General features: G+C 37.6%; 1 protein-coding gene and 1 pseudogene across 16 annotated transcripts in view; one reads left to right on the plus strand and one right to left on the minus strand.

Moving 5' to 3' along the window:
- The window catches only part of Kmt2c (lysine methyltransferase 2C), a 234,437-nt gene that overhangs the window by 106,210 nt on the left and 113,543 nt on the right, over window positions 1-14,684 (minus strand). For all 16 annotated transcript variants that reach the window (XM_029477435.1, XM_029477434.1, XM_029477427.1 and 13 more), the window contains exons 8-10: window positions 10,519-10,690; window positions 8,293-8,407; window positions 769-938 (exon numbers count right to left, since the gene is read on the minus strand). In XM_029477435.1, coding sequence (XP_029333295.1) covers window positions 769-938; window positions 8,293-8,407; window positions 10,519-10,690 — 457 coding nt within the window. The remainder of the gene's footprint in view (window positions 1-768; window positions 939-8,292; window positions 8,408-10,518; window positions 10,691-14,684) is intronic.
- On the plus strand, window positions 11,904-14,292 carry LOC110294070 (annotated as a pseudogene).

Here is a 14,684-nt window from a genome sequence, read left to right on the forward strand (position 1 = left end):
TATCAGAAGGTGGCCTAGTCGGCCATCACTGGAAAGAGAGGCCCATTGGTCTTGCAAACTTTATGTGCCTCAGTACAGGGCAATACCAGGGCCAAGAAGTGGGAGTGGGTTGGTAGGGGAGTCGTTGGGGGGGGAGGGGGTGTATGGGGACTATGGGATAGCATTGGAAATGTAAATGAAGAAAATACCCAATTTAAAAAAAAAAAAAAAAAGATGAGAAAAAGATGGCTATATGGGTTAGAAACCGCCAAAGGGTTTCAAAAAGATGATGACACTTATGGACATAATTACAGTGTCATTGACATATTTTTCTTTTTTTATTTTTAAACTGCCTTCTCTTGAATTTTTCTCCCAGTATTCATTTTTGATCTTGCCTGTTCTTACCTATTGCCTATCTGCTTCTTTTTTTTTGTTTGTTTTATTTTTTTTTAATTGGGCCTATCTGCTTCTTTATGTCTATCAGATTCATTAAAATTAACAATAAAATTTGCTGGGTATTTGTGAAGCATGCCTTTAATCTCAACCTTTGAGAGGCAAAGGATGGAAGAACTCTAAAAGTCTGAGGCCAGCTTGGTCTACACAGCAAGATCTACGCCACAGTCAATCTCTTTTCCCTGTCCTCCCCAATAAAATAACCTACAACAGCACTCTAGAAAAGGGGCTGCATGAATGACAAAAGGCTAGAAGCTTAACAACACAGTAGAGCAAATGTTCACAAGAAGCAAAGAATCAACAAAGCAATTAAATGGAGCAGCTGTGCCTTCTTACCTCTTACACATATTACAGTGCAGCATATCTTTCTGTAACTCTGGATGGTAACATTTTCCACAAAAAGGACATAAATTATCCTGCTGTTGATAACAAGTGTCACATATCAAACAGTTGTGGTGCCACTGAGTACTAGATCGTGTGCCACATTCTATACAGATTCTGCAATTCTAGACCAAGAAAAGTAAAAACATAAAAGATATTATACATTTGTTAATTGCAGCTCTGATGTAAATCTTTTGGAAATGAACAAAATATTTGTAGATTATTCATTATTTGTCACAGCAATTTATTTTTGAAAAAGCAATTTGTCTTGAATGGTGACTCATCTCATACAAACTGCACTGAAACCTTGAGAAAGTTTTAAATAGAGATTAAAGATTCTCAGGAAAGCAAACATGTAAGAAAGAAACCACAAACATAACAAGCCAAATTTGAAGGATAAAATATAATCTAGAAACAAATCTAGAGCAATCAGTCTACCAGGGCAGACACTCCTAACGAAAACTGATTTTCCTTCTCCCTGAAGTCAGCAATTGCCAATAGCTCTTCAGCTAGGATGAGAGGCAGCAATTCTACTTCTCATCCACAGGTAGTAATTCTACTTCTAAAATTTTATGTGGCAATTTCTCTCAATAATTCAGACATCTACATGTGCACACGGTTACATACTTCTGGAGCATTCTGTAATGAAGGACTTCATTACAGCTCCTCTACAGGTTGGGCTTTTTGTCTGGCTTAATATTGTACAGGTCTTGTGCATGCTGTAAAAACTGCTGTTAGTTTATATAATATGCTCTGCTGAGTGTGGGAAACCTTGTAGCTGACTCTTAAAATCTTTTACCCCAGGCCGGGCGTGGTGGCGCACGCCTTTAATCTCAGGACTCTGGAGGCAGAGGCAGGCGGATTTCTGAGTTCGAGGACAGACTGGTCTACAAAGTGAGTTCCAGGACAGCCAGGGCTACACAGAGAAACCCCGTCTCAGAAAACCAAACCAAACCAAACTTTTAACCCTCTTCCCAGGCTTGGGAGAAGAGGGTAATAAACATAAAGCTTGTTGGGAAAAAGAGAACCTGGACTATAAAGAAAAAACTAGGCCACAGCTAGGGCACTGTTGGTTCAAAGAACAGAGCATACTTCTGCATGCTAGACCCAGAATAAAAATCAGAAAGAAGCCAGACTCTACTTTAGTCACTAGATTCAGATGACCACGGAAAGAAATACAGGGAAAGCTGAGAAACGAAAGCTAAGTGTAGCAGATCCACTGGAGCTGACTAAAAGCCAGTGAAAGGCCATAGATCCAAGAACTTATGAGATGCACAAGTTAGACTCTACTGCCTTAAGAAAGAGGACAGAAAGCTGAATGTATAAGGAAGTAGAGAGGATCCAGAAGGAATTGGAGAAGTGGAGGAAATGTGATTGCAATACATTGTATGAAATTCTCAAAGCATTTTAACAGAGGAGAAGGGAGAGACCAGGGAGTAATTTCAGCAAGTCATGGCTCCTTATCTTACCACTGTGCATGGCAAAATGCTGCTGCTGTATTATTCCATTTACTCCTTGTTAGCTTTGGAACTAAAACAGCAAGGACTACACAATGAGATTGTCTCAAAGTAAATCTTTTGCATGGCCAAAAGAACTATTACAAGTCAAAAGACAAACTGACCAACTAATAAAAACATGTACATCAAACAATACATGATAATAGCCTGTATTTCTCTAAGAACTCTCAAAAGTGCCAAAACGTTTACTAACAGACCAAACACAGAGGTAAAAATTGACTCTTAAAGATGAACAAATAATTTAAGAAATAATCATGTTCACTCAGAGATGAAGACTGAAAGAACATGGAGAACTCATCCGCTACCATGTGAGGCAAACATGCAATAGCTGCATAAGAAGACCCTCCTGGCACAGATGCTGCAGCAGCTCTCTCTGTGTTGGCACGGCAAAATGCACAAATCAAAACTAGACACACATACAATCCACGGGTAGTAATTCTACTTCTAAAACTTTATGTGGCAATTTCTCTCAATAATTCAGACATCTACATGTGCACACGGTTACATACTTCTGGAACATTTGTATTATGAAACACTGGAAACCTCTTGACTAACAAAGCACAAGAAACTGGTCAAATAAACTGAAGCATAAAAATACAGCATAGTGTGCAAGTGCTTTTTTAAAAACAATCTCTGAATTGATATAATTTCTGTTAAAAACTACAAAGAACTGATTGAAGAATTTCCAATATTTTTACATAAAAGGGGCATATGCAAGCTATGTCTATAATGTGCTTTTAGTGTAAAAAGGAGAAGTAAGAAAACACAAATGAAGGATAAGCCTTGAAAACAATGATGTCATCTACTTACAAGAGATTAGGAGAACCAAGGAACAAGTTCTAAGAAGAAAGTAGTGACAGTTCTCTCAATAGATATTTGGTAAAAGTTTTGACTTTTGGAAAGAATGTTAAAATCTTATATATTATTTTTGTAAAAATCTGAAAGAAAAGAAAGGGGAATAAAACCCAAACAACTCATTTTTGACTAAATGAAAGCATGTATGATCTTGAATTCAGAGTTCTTACCATGACAGAAAATCTTTACAAAAGAAGAAGCAAAAAAACCAGGATGAATCAGAAAGACATACAAGGGCAGTACTCCCCACTGCGTGTACAGGTGAGTAAATACTCATGATCATGTAAATCCATGCACACATGCCCCTTCCTAACTTCATCTGCTCAAAGGTTTAGAAGTCGAACACCTTCAAGAAGTAAGGAGAACACTTAGAACTCATTGACCCATTTATGCTGCTTAGAGAAGTGGAACAATTCCAGGTCAGGGGCAGCAAAGGTTTAAGAGGAGTTTAGAACATCTTGTTAAAATCCAAACAAGAGGACTGGACACAGAGCTATCAGACAGTTTGAAGAATCAACCCTAGTACAGTTTGAACCAAAAAACAAATAAATATATATATATTATCAAAAGTAAGTATTCATGAATTAATCTCTGCAAAATTTTTTTATTTGTTGTCATGTTTATAACGTGCATAAGTGTATATTTTATATGTATTTATCAGGATGCATGTGTAGAGGCTAGAAGACAAGAGTCAGTCCACTCTTATTAGGTTAAGCTGATCAGGCTTGGCAGTTAGCTTCTTCACCCTCTGAGGCATCTTACCAGCCTTCATGAATAAGTAATTTTAATATGTGAAAAAGATAGTCCTGATTATGACAAAAATGAGCAGAGTTGGTCAATGAATGAGAAGGAGCGCTACAGCTACAAAAGCAAGACTGTGCTCCCAGCAGGCTTCTAAAAACCTAGGAAAAAACATTGAGGAAAAGCAAAATATTCATATGGTCTTAAAGGTGTCTCTGCCCCTACTGTTGGATTATTAGATATAAAAAATAACATAAAGGACGGAGGGTGCTAACCAGGCAATTTCTACGATGACTGAGACACATCAGTGCATCCTGCTACTCTAGCAATTTAAACACAGGAAATAACAAAGACAAAAGGAAGACATTTCTATGTTGCAGATGAAAGGGTCAGTGAGAAGGGCTGAGGGTCAAAAGACAAGGGCTTCAGAAAAATCTTCAGATTAAAGGAAGCAAACAAAAGAGATCCAATAAGCAAGAAGACTCTCTAATATTAATGGAACCTGGAACCTACTTGGAAAAGGAGAGTATTTTATGTGACATTGCTAAATGCATGAAATTCAAGAAGAATGAAGACCAAAGTGTGGACACTTTGCCCCTTCTTAGAAAGGGGAACAAAACACCCATGGAAGGAGTTAGAGACAAAATTTGGAGCTGTGACAAAAGGATGGACCATCTAGTGATTGCCATATGCAGGGATCCATCCCATAATCAGCTTCCAAACGCTGACACCATTGCATACACTAGCAAGATTTTGCTGAAAGGACCCAGATATAGCTTTCTCTTGTGAGACTATGCCGGGGCCTAGCAAACACAGAAGTGGATGCTCACAGTCAGCTATTGGATGGATCACAGGGCCCCCAATGGAGGAGCTAGAGAAAGTACCCAAGGAGCTAAAGGGAACTGCAACCCTATAGGTGGAACAACAATATGAACTAACCAGTACCCCGGAGCTCTTGTCTCTAGCTGCATATGTATCAAAAGATGGCCTAGTCGGCCATCACTGCAAAGAGAGGCCCATTGGACTTGCAAACTTTATATGCCTCAGTACAGGGGAACCCCAGGGCCAAAAAGGGGGAGTGGGTGGGTAGGGGGTTGGGGGGGTGGGTATTGGGGACTTTTGGGATAGCATTGAAAATGTAAACGAGGAAAATACCTAATAAAAAAATAAATTAAAAAAAAAAGAAAGAAAATAGAGGGTAACACAGATAAACAACTATACTGACAGAAGTTTCTGGAGTCACAGATATACTGTTTGTGGAAAAATATTCATTTAGGGGACAACATGTCCAGAAAGAATATTTTTATATTCTTATATACTGAAATATCCAAATCTGAAAGGGCATTATGTAGGTAACTTAACTGTCAAAAGCTGAAATGAGCAGAATGCAGTTCCTCTGCAGAAATCAATCAAATGGTAAAAGAAAGGTATAGACAGAATCAGATAATCAGAGAGAGCACCTGACATTTTCTTCTCAAAAATGTTAACAACAGCTGAATCTCGGTTGAATGGGCGGCATGATGCTTCCAATTTGTCATTTAAAATAATTATCAAGTAACTTTTTAAAGAAATGTATAATATATAAGCAGAAAATTCTTACCAAAAATAAAGGAAAAAAAAAAAACAAAAACGGGGAAAGAAACTCATCTAAATTCTGGCATACAGCAGATTAGAGGAGTGCCCTTGCTCTGTTCTAGTAGAATGCACCTCTTCTAGATTAGAACCCCCTAAAAGGAACAGCCACCTGCCTTGGTGAGGCCATACACAATGAACCTTCTAATAAATACACAGAAACCTTAAGCACATAAACATATTATAACTAAAAACTATAGAGAATGTTTTTTTAAAAAATGGTATCATGAGTTGCTCATCTTTCAAATAGCTCAGAGAATAAACTTCCCAGGAAAAACTGTGACAGCAATGAGGGTGTGCATTGTAGTGGCAGAGTGCTTTCTGCTATGTGTAAATCTCCCAGATTCAATCCGCAACAATTAAAAAAAAAATTGACAGCTAAATTATTATTAGCTTTTATGCTGAGTGTCATGCATGGGCTCTTAAAAGAACCCATCCTGCTGGGAAGTGGTGACACACACCTCTGATATCAACACTCAGAGGCAGAGGCAGGCAGATCTCAGTGAGTTTGATGCCAGCCTGGCCTACAGAGCAAGTTCAAGGATAGCCAGAGCTACACAGAGAAACCCTGTCCCAGATCCCTATCTATATATCTAGTGGTACACAGAGAAACCCTGTCCCAGATCCCTATCTATATATCTAGTGGTACACTCAGCAGTACCTTAAGTAACTGTCATGCTAGATGAGGACGGCAGAACATGACAGGGATCAAATCTAGGAGAATGGGGCAAAAATAAATTTGAGGGGGGGGAACATTACACAGAAAATTTATTAAGATAATGAAAACAACAAAGAAGATAATATTTGATAGCAAGAAACAAAAATTATGTAGTTGTTACTAGAAAGAAAACAAAGAACTAAATATACATAGGAAAATATTTTAAAATATTAGAAATAAAACAACAAAAACACTTCTTCCCAAGGCTCAGTGACAAAAATGCTTCAGCCTTAACTAACTAATCAATACAGAGCCACTGTCAGGTTCTGAAAATAAATCATAAGAATTACCAAAAAGTAGCCGGGCGTGGTGGCGCACGCCTTTAATCCCAGCACTCGGGAGGCAGAGGCAGGCGGATTTCTGAGTTCGAGGCCAGCCTGGTCTACAAAGTGAGTTCCAGGACAGCCAGGGCTACACAGAGAAACCCTGTCTCGAAAAACCAAAAAAAAAAAAAAAAAAAAAAAAGAATTACCCAAAAGTAAAGATCCAAAAGTCCTCAAAGAAAAAGAATGAAAATTAAATTCAAAAGTAAATAGAAATAAATGATTAAATGACGTATGTGTATGAGAAATGAAGAGAGTATAGATTCACACAGAAAGAGGAAAAGAGTGGACACGGAGAGAGAGGGGAGTGTACACACAGGGGATGGGGGGTGGGGGGTGGGGGACAGACACACAGAGAGGGGAGGAGTGTGGACACACACAGAGAGCTGGGAGAGAGCTGACACAGAGAGACAGGAGGAAATGGAGACATGCAGAGAGAGAGGGAGAGAGAGTCAAAACAAAACACAAGCACAGATAGGGGAGAGAAGAGGAAGAGGGAGGGAGAGAGAGAAGGGAGGAGGAAGGGACGGAGGGGAAACACAGTGGGCTACACCCTGGAATAGATGCTCCTGTCACACTGTCATGTGGGTTCTGGGGATCAAACACAGGTCACCATGGTTGCAATGCAAGTGCCTTTACCCACTAATTCACCTGATAAGCCTTGAAAAAAGTGTTTCTAGAGTATAAAGTCTGTGATAGGGTAAAAAAAGGGTTCTTTCAAAAATTTTGAATTTTTTAAAATAGGTAAACAAAGATTCAAAAACAAAACAAACTGCAAGTGTTGTGCACTTGGGATTTACAGAAAGATATAAATTCTTTCTTTCTTAACATGTAACACAAGCTGACCCTGAACTGGTGATTCTCCTGCCTCTTGCAAGCACATTATCACCATGTTAGGTAAAATGTATTTTGGCAATGAAAATACAATAATAAGGTTTATAATTTAATTTAATCAAGCAAAAAAAGCCAACATTTTGATTTTTACTAATCTAAACAGCTAAGTACTAAGTCATCTAAAATGTACAGAACCAGAAGGCTGTAGAATAGAATGCTAACGAATCACACTCAGTTGGTAAACAGGATACCTGCTCAAGTTACTGGGTAAAGGTCCAAAGGGAGCAGAGGTAGAGGTGGTGGGCAATTACACAGCGTTAGGAGTTTTACACTAATAAAACACTGAGCCAATCTGTTTGCTAAGGTAAAGCCAAGCATGCATGTATAGTTAAGGGAGGGAAACACAAGAAGAAATTGATAAAAGCAATAAAAGTGATTAATTTTATTAATTTTTTAATCTGTTAATCAAAATATGCAGAAAAGGGATTTTTATCTATTAAGAAAGTAAAAACACACAGTGTTAAAAGCTACTATTACAAGTGTGTAAGCATTTGCTTAAAAGCCAAAAACCATCCCACAGGCCTGCAATCCCAGAATTCGTTCTATATACCAATTATATATCAAGAATTCGTAAAGCAGTGGTAACCTGTAGCTTTACCACCAAGTTCTAGACCAGCCAGAACTACATACAACAAAAACCCTATACCAACTAAATTCTGAGTAAAGCAAAAGTATAAAAAGAAAATTTAAAAGCTGTTCTTGTAGGAATGATGATAATAGATTTGAACAGGAATATGGTGTCAGTTCTCTATGCAATACATATAGAGGATATCTAAAAACAAATTAAGAAATCACTTACTTTGCATTTCCAGCCATTGGTTGGCACTGATTTCATAACAGGTTGAAGACAAAAAGTATGGTACCCTTTGTCACATGTATCACATACCAGCATCTTGCTATCTTCTCCCGATTGTCTAAAAAATAAGATAGCATCATCTTTAAACTTTTGCGTTCTCATAAATATGCAGGAAAACAATCCTAAAAATTGCACAATCCATAAACACTTCAGTGTCCCTTTTTTGTATAGAATATGAAAGAGACCACCCCCTTCATGAATCCAGAAAGATCATGCTACTGAAAGCTTTCTCCTATGGTTAGCTTCCCTTAGTCACTGTAGATTCCTACAGAGGAGGAGGTGGTACAGCAAAACCCTCTCATCATAACATTCTTTAAAAACTCTAATACTCATCCTTTAGGGGGAACTACAACTGCTAGTGATGCCATGTTGGCAGGATGAACTGGAAAGACAGCTGCACATAACCAAAGAGGACCAAGCCCAATGTCAGACCTTCCATTTGTATATATACTGCTATTTTCTAACCTATGCCACCCTCAATCCAGACATCAGGTATAAAGCGAGAAAAAAGATCATCAAAAGACTACTGTGAGTCCCAAACAGAGTACTAGTTCAAAAGCTTAGAATGTCCTTTAAACAGTACGTGCTAAATATTTTAAGAAAAATGGGCCTTAAAAAAGAGAAAAAAGAAAAAACAAACAAACAAAAAAAACAAAAAACAGGGGCTAAAGAGAGATGGGATCCGATGCCCTCTTCTGGTATGTCTGAATACCTCTGATCACCTGGACCTCATCAGCCCCTTTTCACCCCAAGGGTTTTATGCACACCATCCCACACTGGTGATGATAATGATCATCATCATCATCAGGACTGGCAAGATGGCTCAGCAGGTAAAAGCACTTGCTGCAAAGCTTGATCACCTGAGTTCAATCCCTGGTGCCCAAATAAAAGGATAGAACCAACTCCACAGCAGTACAGTAATGTCCTCTAATACACACATACACACATACACATACACACACACACACACACACACACACACACACACACACACACACACATCCAATGAGACAGGGGTGGAGGAAGGAGAGGGAAAGAGGGAGAGTTTGTGCATGCTGACCACTATTGCTAATAAATGAAATTCTAAACAATTAATAAAAAGAAAAAATATTGTCATGAGTTAGAATTCAAAGACTTTCTCTAAACACTGTTTTGCACCAAAACTGGGTACCTGCTCTGCAAAATAATCTCTCTTGATACTTAGCAACTTATTTCTGATTCTCAGATACTAAGAATTTAAAACACATGAATAATAATGGACTCTTTTTGAGAATTATGAATCAAACCCTAGTAAACAAGCAAGATGTATCTCCAAGGCCTCCAGTGGTTACTCAGTTTAACAAACTCTACCATGCTTTACCTTTGAGCACTTCCACTACATGAATAAACTTGAGGCCATTCCTCTCACACCTCTTCTCAAGAGACAATAAATACACATACGAATTATCAAGTAAATGTTAACTGGTCTTCTTAGGTTTTAGCAAAGTATGAAAGCAAACAGTTTGATTAACTTTGTGATTCTAAGATACTGATTCTGACTGCTCTTCTGAAATAACCTGTAAATTAGACTTACCAGGGCAACTCTAGGCTTTACTTTTGCCTAGTTAAAAAATGTTGTGTTTGCAACCATTTATGTTATCACTAAAGATGCACTCTCAAAATGCTACACTAACTATATACTTGGGATGAGAGAATTACAGGAGAGGGTGGAGAAATGGCCAAGGGATGAAATACAATAGATGAGAAAGTATAGCTCCAAATACTTAATTTCCACACCATGCTTTGTTTGAACTACTTAGAAGATGAACATCAAGATTGTATCAAGACAGTAGTCAGTAGAAATTGACCATCCTAGATTTGGAGGCTCAATGTTTATTACTTATTTCTACAGTCACTGCTTCATTATCCTATTAATTCCTCTCAATAAAATTTTTTCTAGTCTTTATTTTAAAATATCACTTATTAATAAAGTGTTAGCACAGTGAGTTTTGTTTAGTTATGCTTCAAAATAATAGAAAAGTTAGTAAATGTCTAGTAGACATACATGGTGAAATTAGTGACTATAGCTTACAGTATAAAGAATCTTCATCATAGCTCAAACGTTTAATACCTAACAGCAGGTCTCACTGAGACTCAACACATACCCTTGAGTTGGAATGAGAAACTTACTTGCAGTTCTGGCACACTTTACACTCAGGACACTGCCAACCAGCACGCTTTAATGGAGTAACAGCTATATCCAGGCACATCCCATGGTAGTGCTGACCACAAGTGGTACAAAAGAACTGATCTAAAAGATCTCCGGGGCTGTCACACACTGCACAGTTTGCATCTTCCTTTGCTAAAATTAACAGCAAAACAATAAAATTGTATTATAATTTAATATTTTTCTAACTTAACAGTTTAAAATTACTTGAAGGGAATTTACATGAAATCTCTCAGACATTTGAAGTTATCCACATCTTGCCAAGTCAGAATGAGGTTTCACTTAAAACACTGTAGTGTATTATAATTAAAGTAAAACCATATGAAATTTAATCACGGAATTTTGCAAGTATTTTTGCTGATGCTCTGTACATGCATTAGAAAGAACCCCAACAAGGAACCTGGAGGGGGAAAATCAACACAGACACTTGTAGTATTAAAATTCAGTATTTTATTCATATTAAATTCTTGTAAACTTAAAAATAAAAAATACAAAATAACAATGTTAATATCAATTAATGTTTTTCTTAATTGAAAACAGAATATTCCAACAAACTTAGGGGTTTTCTTAATACTAGAAAATATCTTATGTAGAACATTATTGATAGAAGTCATATATATACATATATATGTATATATGTATGTATACATACACACACATGAATACAATTCATAGACCAATTATATACTCAACCACATTGATTTCCAGTTACAAAACCATTAAAATCAATATACTTATAGATAACACCCATGACTAAAATGGATTATGACAAGGGTTTACTATATAAAACAAAACAAAATTTAAGAATAAATTGTGCTTTCACCCAATATACAGCTAAACCTATGCACATTATAATATAAAAAGAGAAACAAGAAATTCTAAAAGCATACCCATGCTAATAATGTAGATCTTCTATTATAACAAGTTTAGCAGATCAATGTCTCCTATTTTGTCCAAAGTTGGGCCAGTCCAACCTAATCCACTCAGCTAAAAGTACTTTCTACCTTTGCAAATCAAGCATCATGAAAACTAAGTGGTAATCTATTCCCATTACATACATAGAAGTCAAGAACATCTTCCAGTTAAGGGTTATAATAAATAGATTTTGTAAGTCATAGCAGTCTCTGTAATACAGACTTAATTTTTTTAACACTTTTAAAAATGTGAGGACAATTCCTAAAATGGAGGAAATATAAAAGAAGTCGTGGGGTCTGGACAGCAGGCTGCACCTTACAGAAAGTCTAGCTACATAACTGCCTCATACCTGAAGCCATCTTAGAAAGGTTACAAAAATCACATTAAATCCGATAGTTACGTTTTAGACTGCATCTTATTAACATTTAGCAAAATGTACAAGGCTCATCACTCTTACATTTATACTTCCCTTTCCACGGCAACTCCTCAGCTTCTCCTTACGGTTCCTATAGCATACGGTAGGGGCCTCCTTTGTATACCTCCTTTGTATGACTTTGAATACTGGAAATCTTAGAACCCATCTTGATCTTTCTGTACAAATTCCTCAACATTTCTGCTGCGCATGTAAAAACTCCTTTGATGTTCATTAAATGCTGATGTTCTAAAATCTGTATTATCATCCATACACTTTCATAAAACTCAACCATTTATTATCAAGCCTTATGCAGCTCAACTCCAAATGTTCTAAAAATACTAAAACTCAACATTTCTAAAATAAAATTTATTCCTTTTTTTTTTAAAAGAATGGGGAAAAAAAAAAAAACCCAGAAACTTTAATATCCTTTTGCTAACAACATCTTCCTATCCTAGGACACTTCACCAGATCCAAATTCTTTCTATTAAATTATCTATATACTTTTCTTTGGTTTTTACAGTTTAGTCCATAATAGTTCCTTAGTATTATAATAGCTTCTAAGTAAACTCAACCCTCCTTATGACTCTATTCTCTCTAAAACATCACCTGGATACGCAAAGCACAATTTCAAAATCCTAGTGTAATCATTATGTTTTCTTAAATTAAGAATTAATCAAGAGGGCCAGCAGGATGGCTTAACCATCAAAGGTGCTTGCTGCTCAGATTGGCTGATGTAAACTCAAATTTTGAAGCCCAGATGGTAAAAAGAGAGAACCAACCACAGCACAAATATTCCTCTGGCTTCTCCCCCCCCACACACACACCCCAACATGAATGCCACACATACATATGCACATAAAAAAAAAAAACATTAACTTTTTAAAAGAGCCAATCAATGGATCAAGAGATGATGGCATATGACTGTAATCTCAGCACATAGAGGTGGAAGCAAAAGGAGCAAGACTCCATGATTGGCCTCATCTGCACAGCTAAGGCAGAGTCAATTTGAACTACATAAAACACTTCCTTATAAACTGTAACGGGAGAACCACAATTTATACATGCACATGTTGGGAACAAAAAAAAGGGAGGGGGCCTGGGGAAGGGAAAAGGCCCACACCCCGCCAGAGTTTTCCCTATCCTCTGGTCTGTCAGGAGTGGGAGAGCTGCCATATGCTTTCCACTCATCCCTGGGTGGGCATTCCACCTGCAAGAGTGTGCACAGCCTTGATGAGCAGAGACTCTCTATGGTTTTAGAGCTTTATTATGGAAATGCTGGGAGAAAGAGAGAAGGTAGTGGGGAGGCTAAAGAGAAAGAGAGAGTAAGAGAGAGGAGAGAGTAGAGGAGAAGACAAAGAGAAAGGAGAGAAGACAAAGAGAGAGGAGAGAGGGGATGAGAGTGAGGGGTAAGAAGCAAGAGAGACAAGTAAGAGAGCAAGGTGGGGCTGAAGAGCCCTTTTTATGTTTTCACTGTTGCTAGGTAACTGGGGAGGAGTTTAGCCTGAAGGTCAGAAGCTTGGGCCATTGCCTAAGTGACTACTGACCATGCTTCTCTTGTAGGGGCTGTTGGAGGTGATAACTGTAACTTAGGCAAGAGCCAGAGTTCCAGGAGCATAAGGGAGCACCTACAGTGTCATGTAGGTGAATTATTACCACTCTCAGGGTTCAGACCTCAGCTCAACTGGAGACCAGCCTATAGCCCAATGCTCCCACACACACACACATACACACACACATAAATCTCAATACCTCCTCCTTTTTAATCTAAAAGGAAAGATGGAATTTAACTTAATGTTCCTTTTCCCTGTATGCTTTGAAGAAACTTCTATTAAATAACTACAACACAATAGTGTAAAGCCTTGAAAGACAGGGAGCTTATCTTTTCTGCTTTGTACATCCAATAACCCAAAATAAATCAAGTCTTAGTCAAATGTATTTTAAGATGAAGGCTCACTTTTCAAATTACTTTTAAGTGATTAAATTTGTCAGGCACTTAAAATAAGTGATTATTTTAAAAATAGAAGTGTAGTAGTAATCTCATTTTTAATGCAAGATAAGGTATTTTCCTTAATATTAAGAAAGTGCTAGAGTCTGCAGCTGTGGCAGCAGCACAAGTCATTGGTGGATAAGCTTTTAGGAATTTTCTTCCACTCTTTGACAGAGTATTGGTGGGAAGGGGTGCAGCCAAAACTGTAACCAAAGGTGGCATTATGCTTCCAGAAAAGGCTAAAGGAAAAGTGTTGCAAGCAACAGTCATGGAGGAAAGGGCGGAGAGATTGAGCCTGTCAGTGTGAAAGTTGGAGATAAAGTTCTTCTCCCAGAATATGGAAGCACCAAAGTAGTTCTAGACAACAAGGATTATTTCTTATTTAGAGATAGTGACATTCTTGGAAAGTATGTCTACTGAAATCACTGTTGAAATGTTGTCACGTGAAGATTCCCATTCTAATAATGTCTGAACTATTTCATCATGTAAATAATTTCCATGCCTCCCTTTTATAATAACCAGATGATGCCTAAACTGACCAATAAAAAGTGCTAGTATGCACCCATAAATAATTGCCCTTTTAAAAGTGAATCTTTGGGGCTGGTGAGATGGCTCAGTGGGTAAGAGCACCCGACTGCTCTTCCGAAGGTCTGGAGTTCAAGTCCCAGCAACCACATGGTGGCTCACAACCATTCGTAACAAGACCTGGCGCCCTCTCCTGGAGTGTCTGAAGATAGCTATGGTGTACTTACATATAATAAATAAATAAATTAAAAAAAAAAGTGAATCTTTGATTTTTGTCTCTTTACTTT

Source organism: Mus caroli, chromosome 5 (genome assembly GCF_900094665.2).
Source record: "Mus caroli chromosome 5, CAROLI_EIJ_v1.1, whole genome shotgun sequence".
In the NCBI taxonomy this organism is placed as follows: domain Eukaryota; kingdom Metazoa; phylum Chordata; class Mammalia; order Rodentia; family Muridae; genus Mus; species Mus caroli.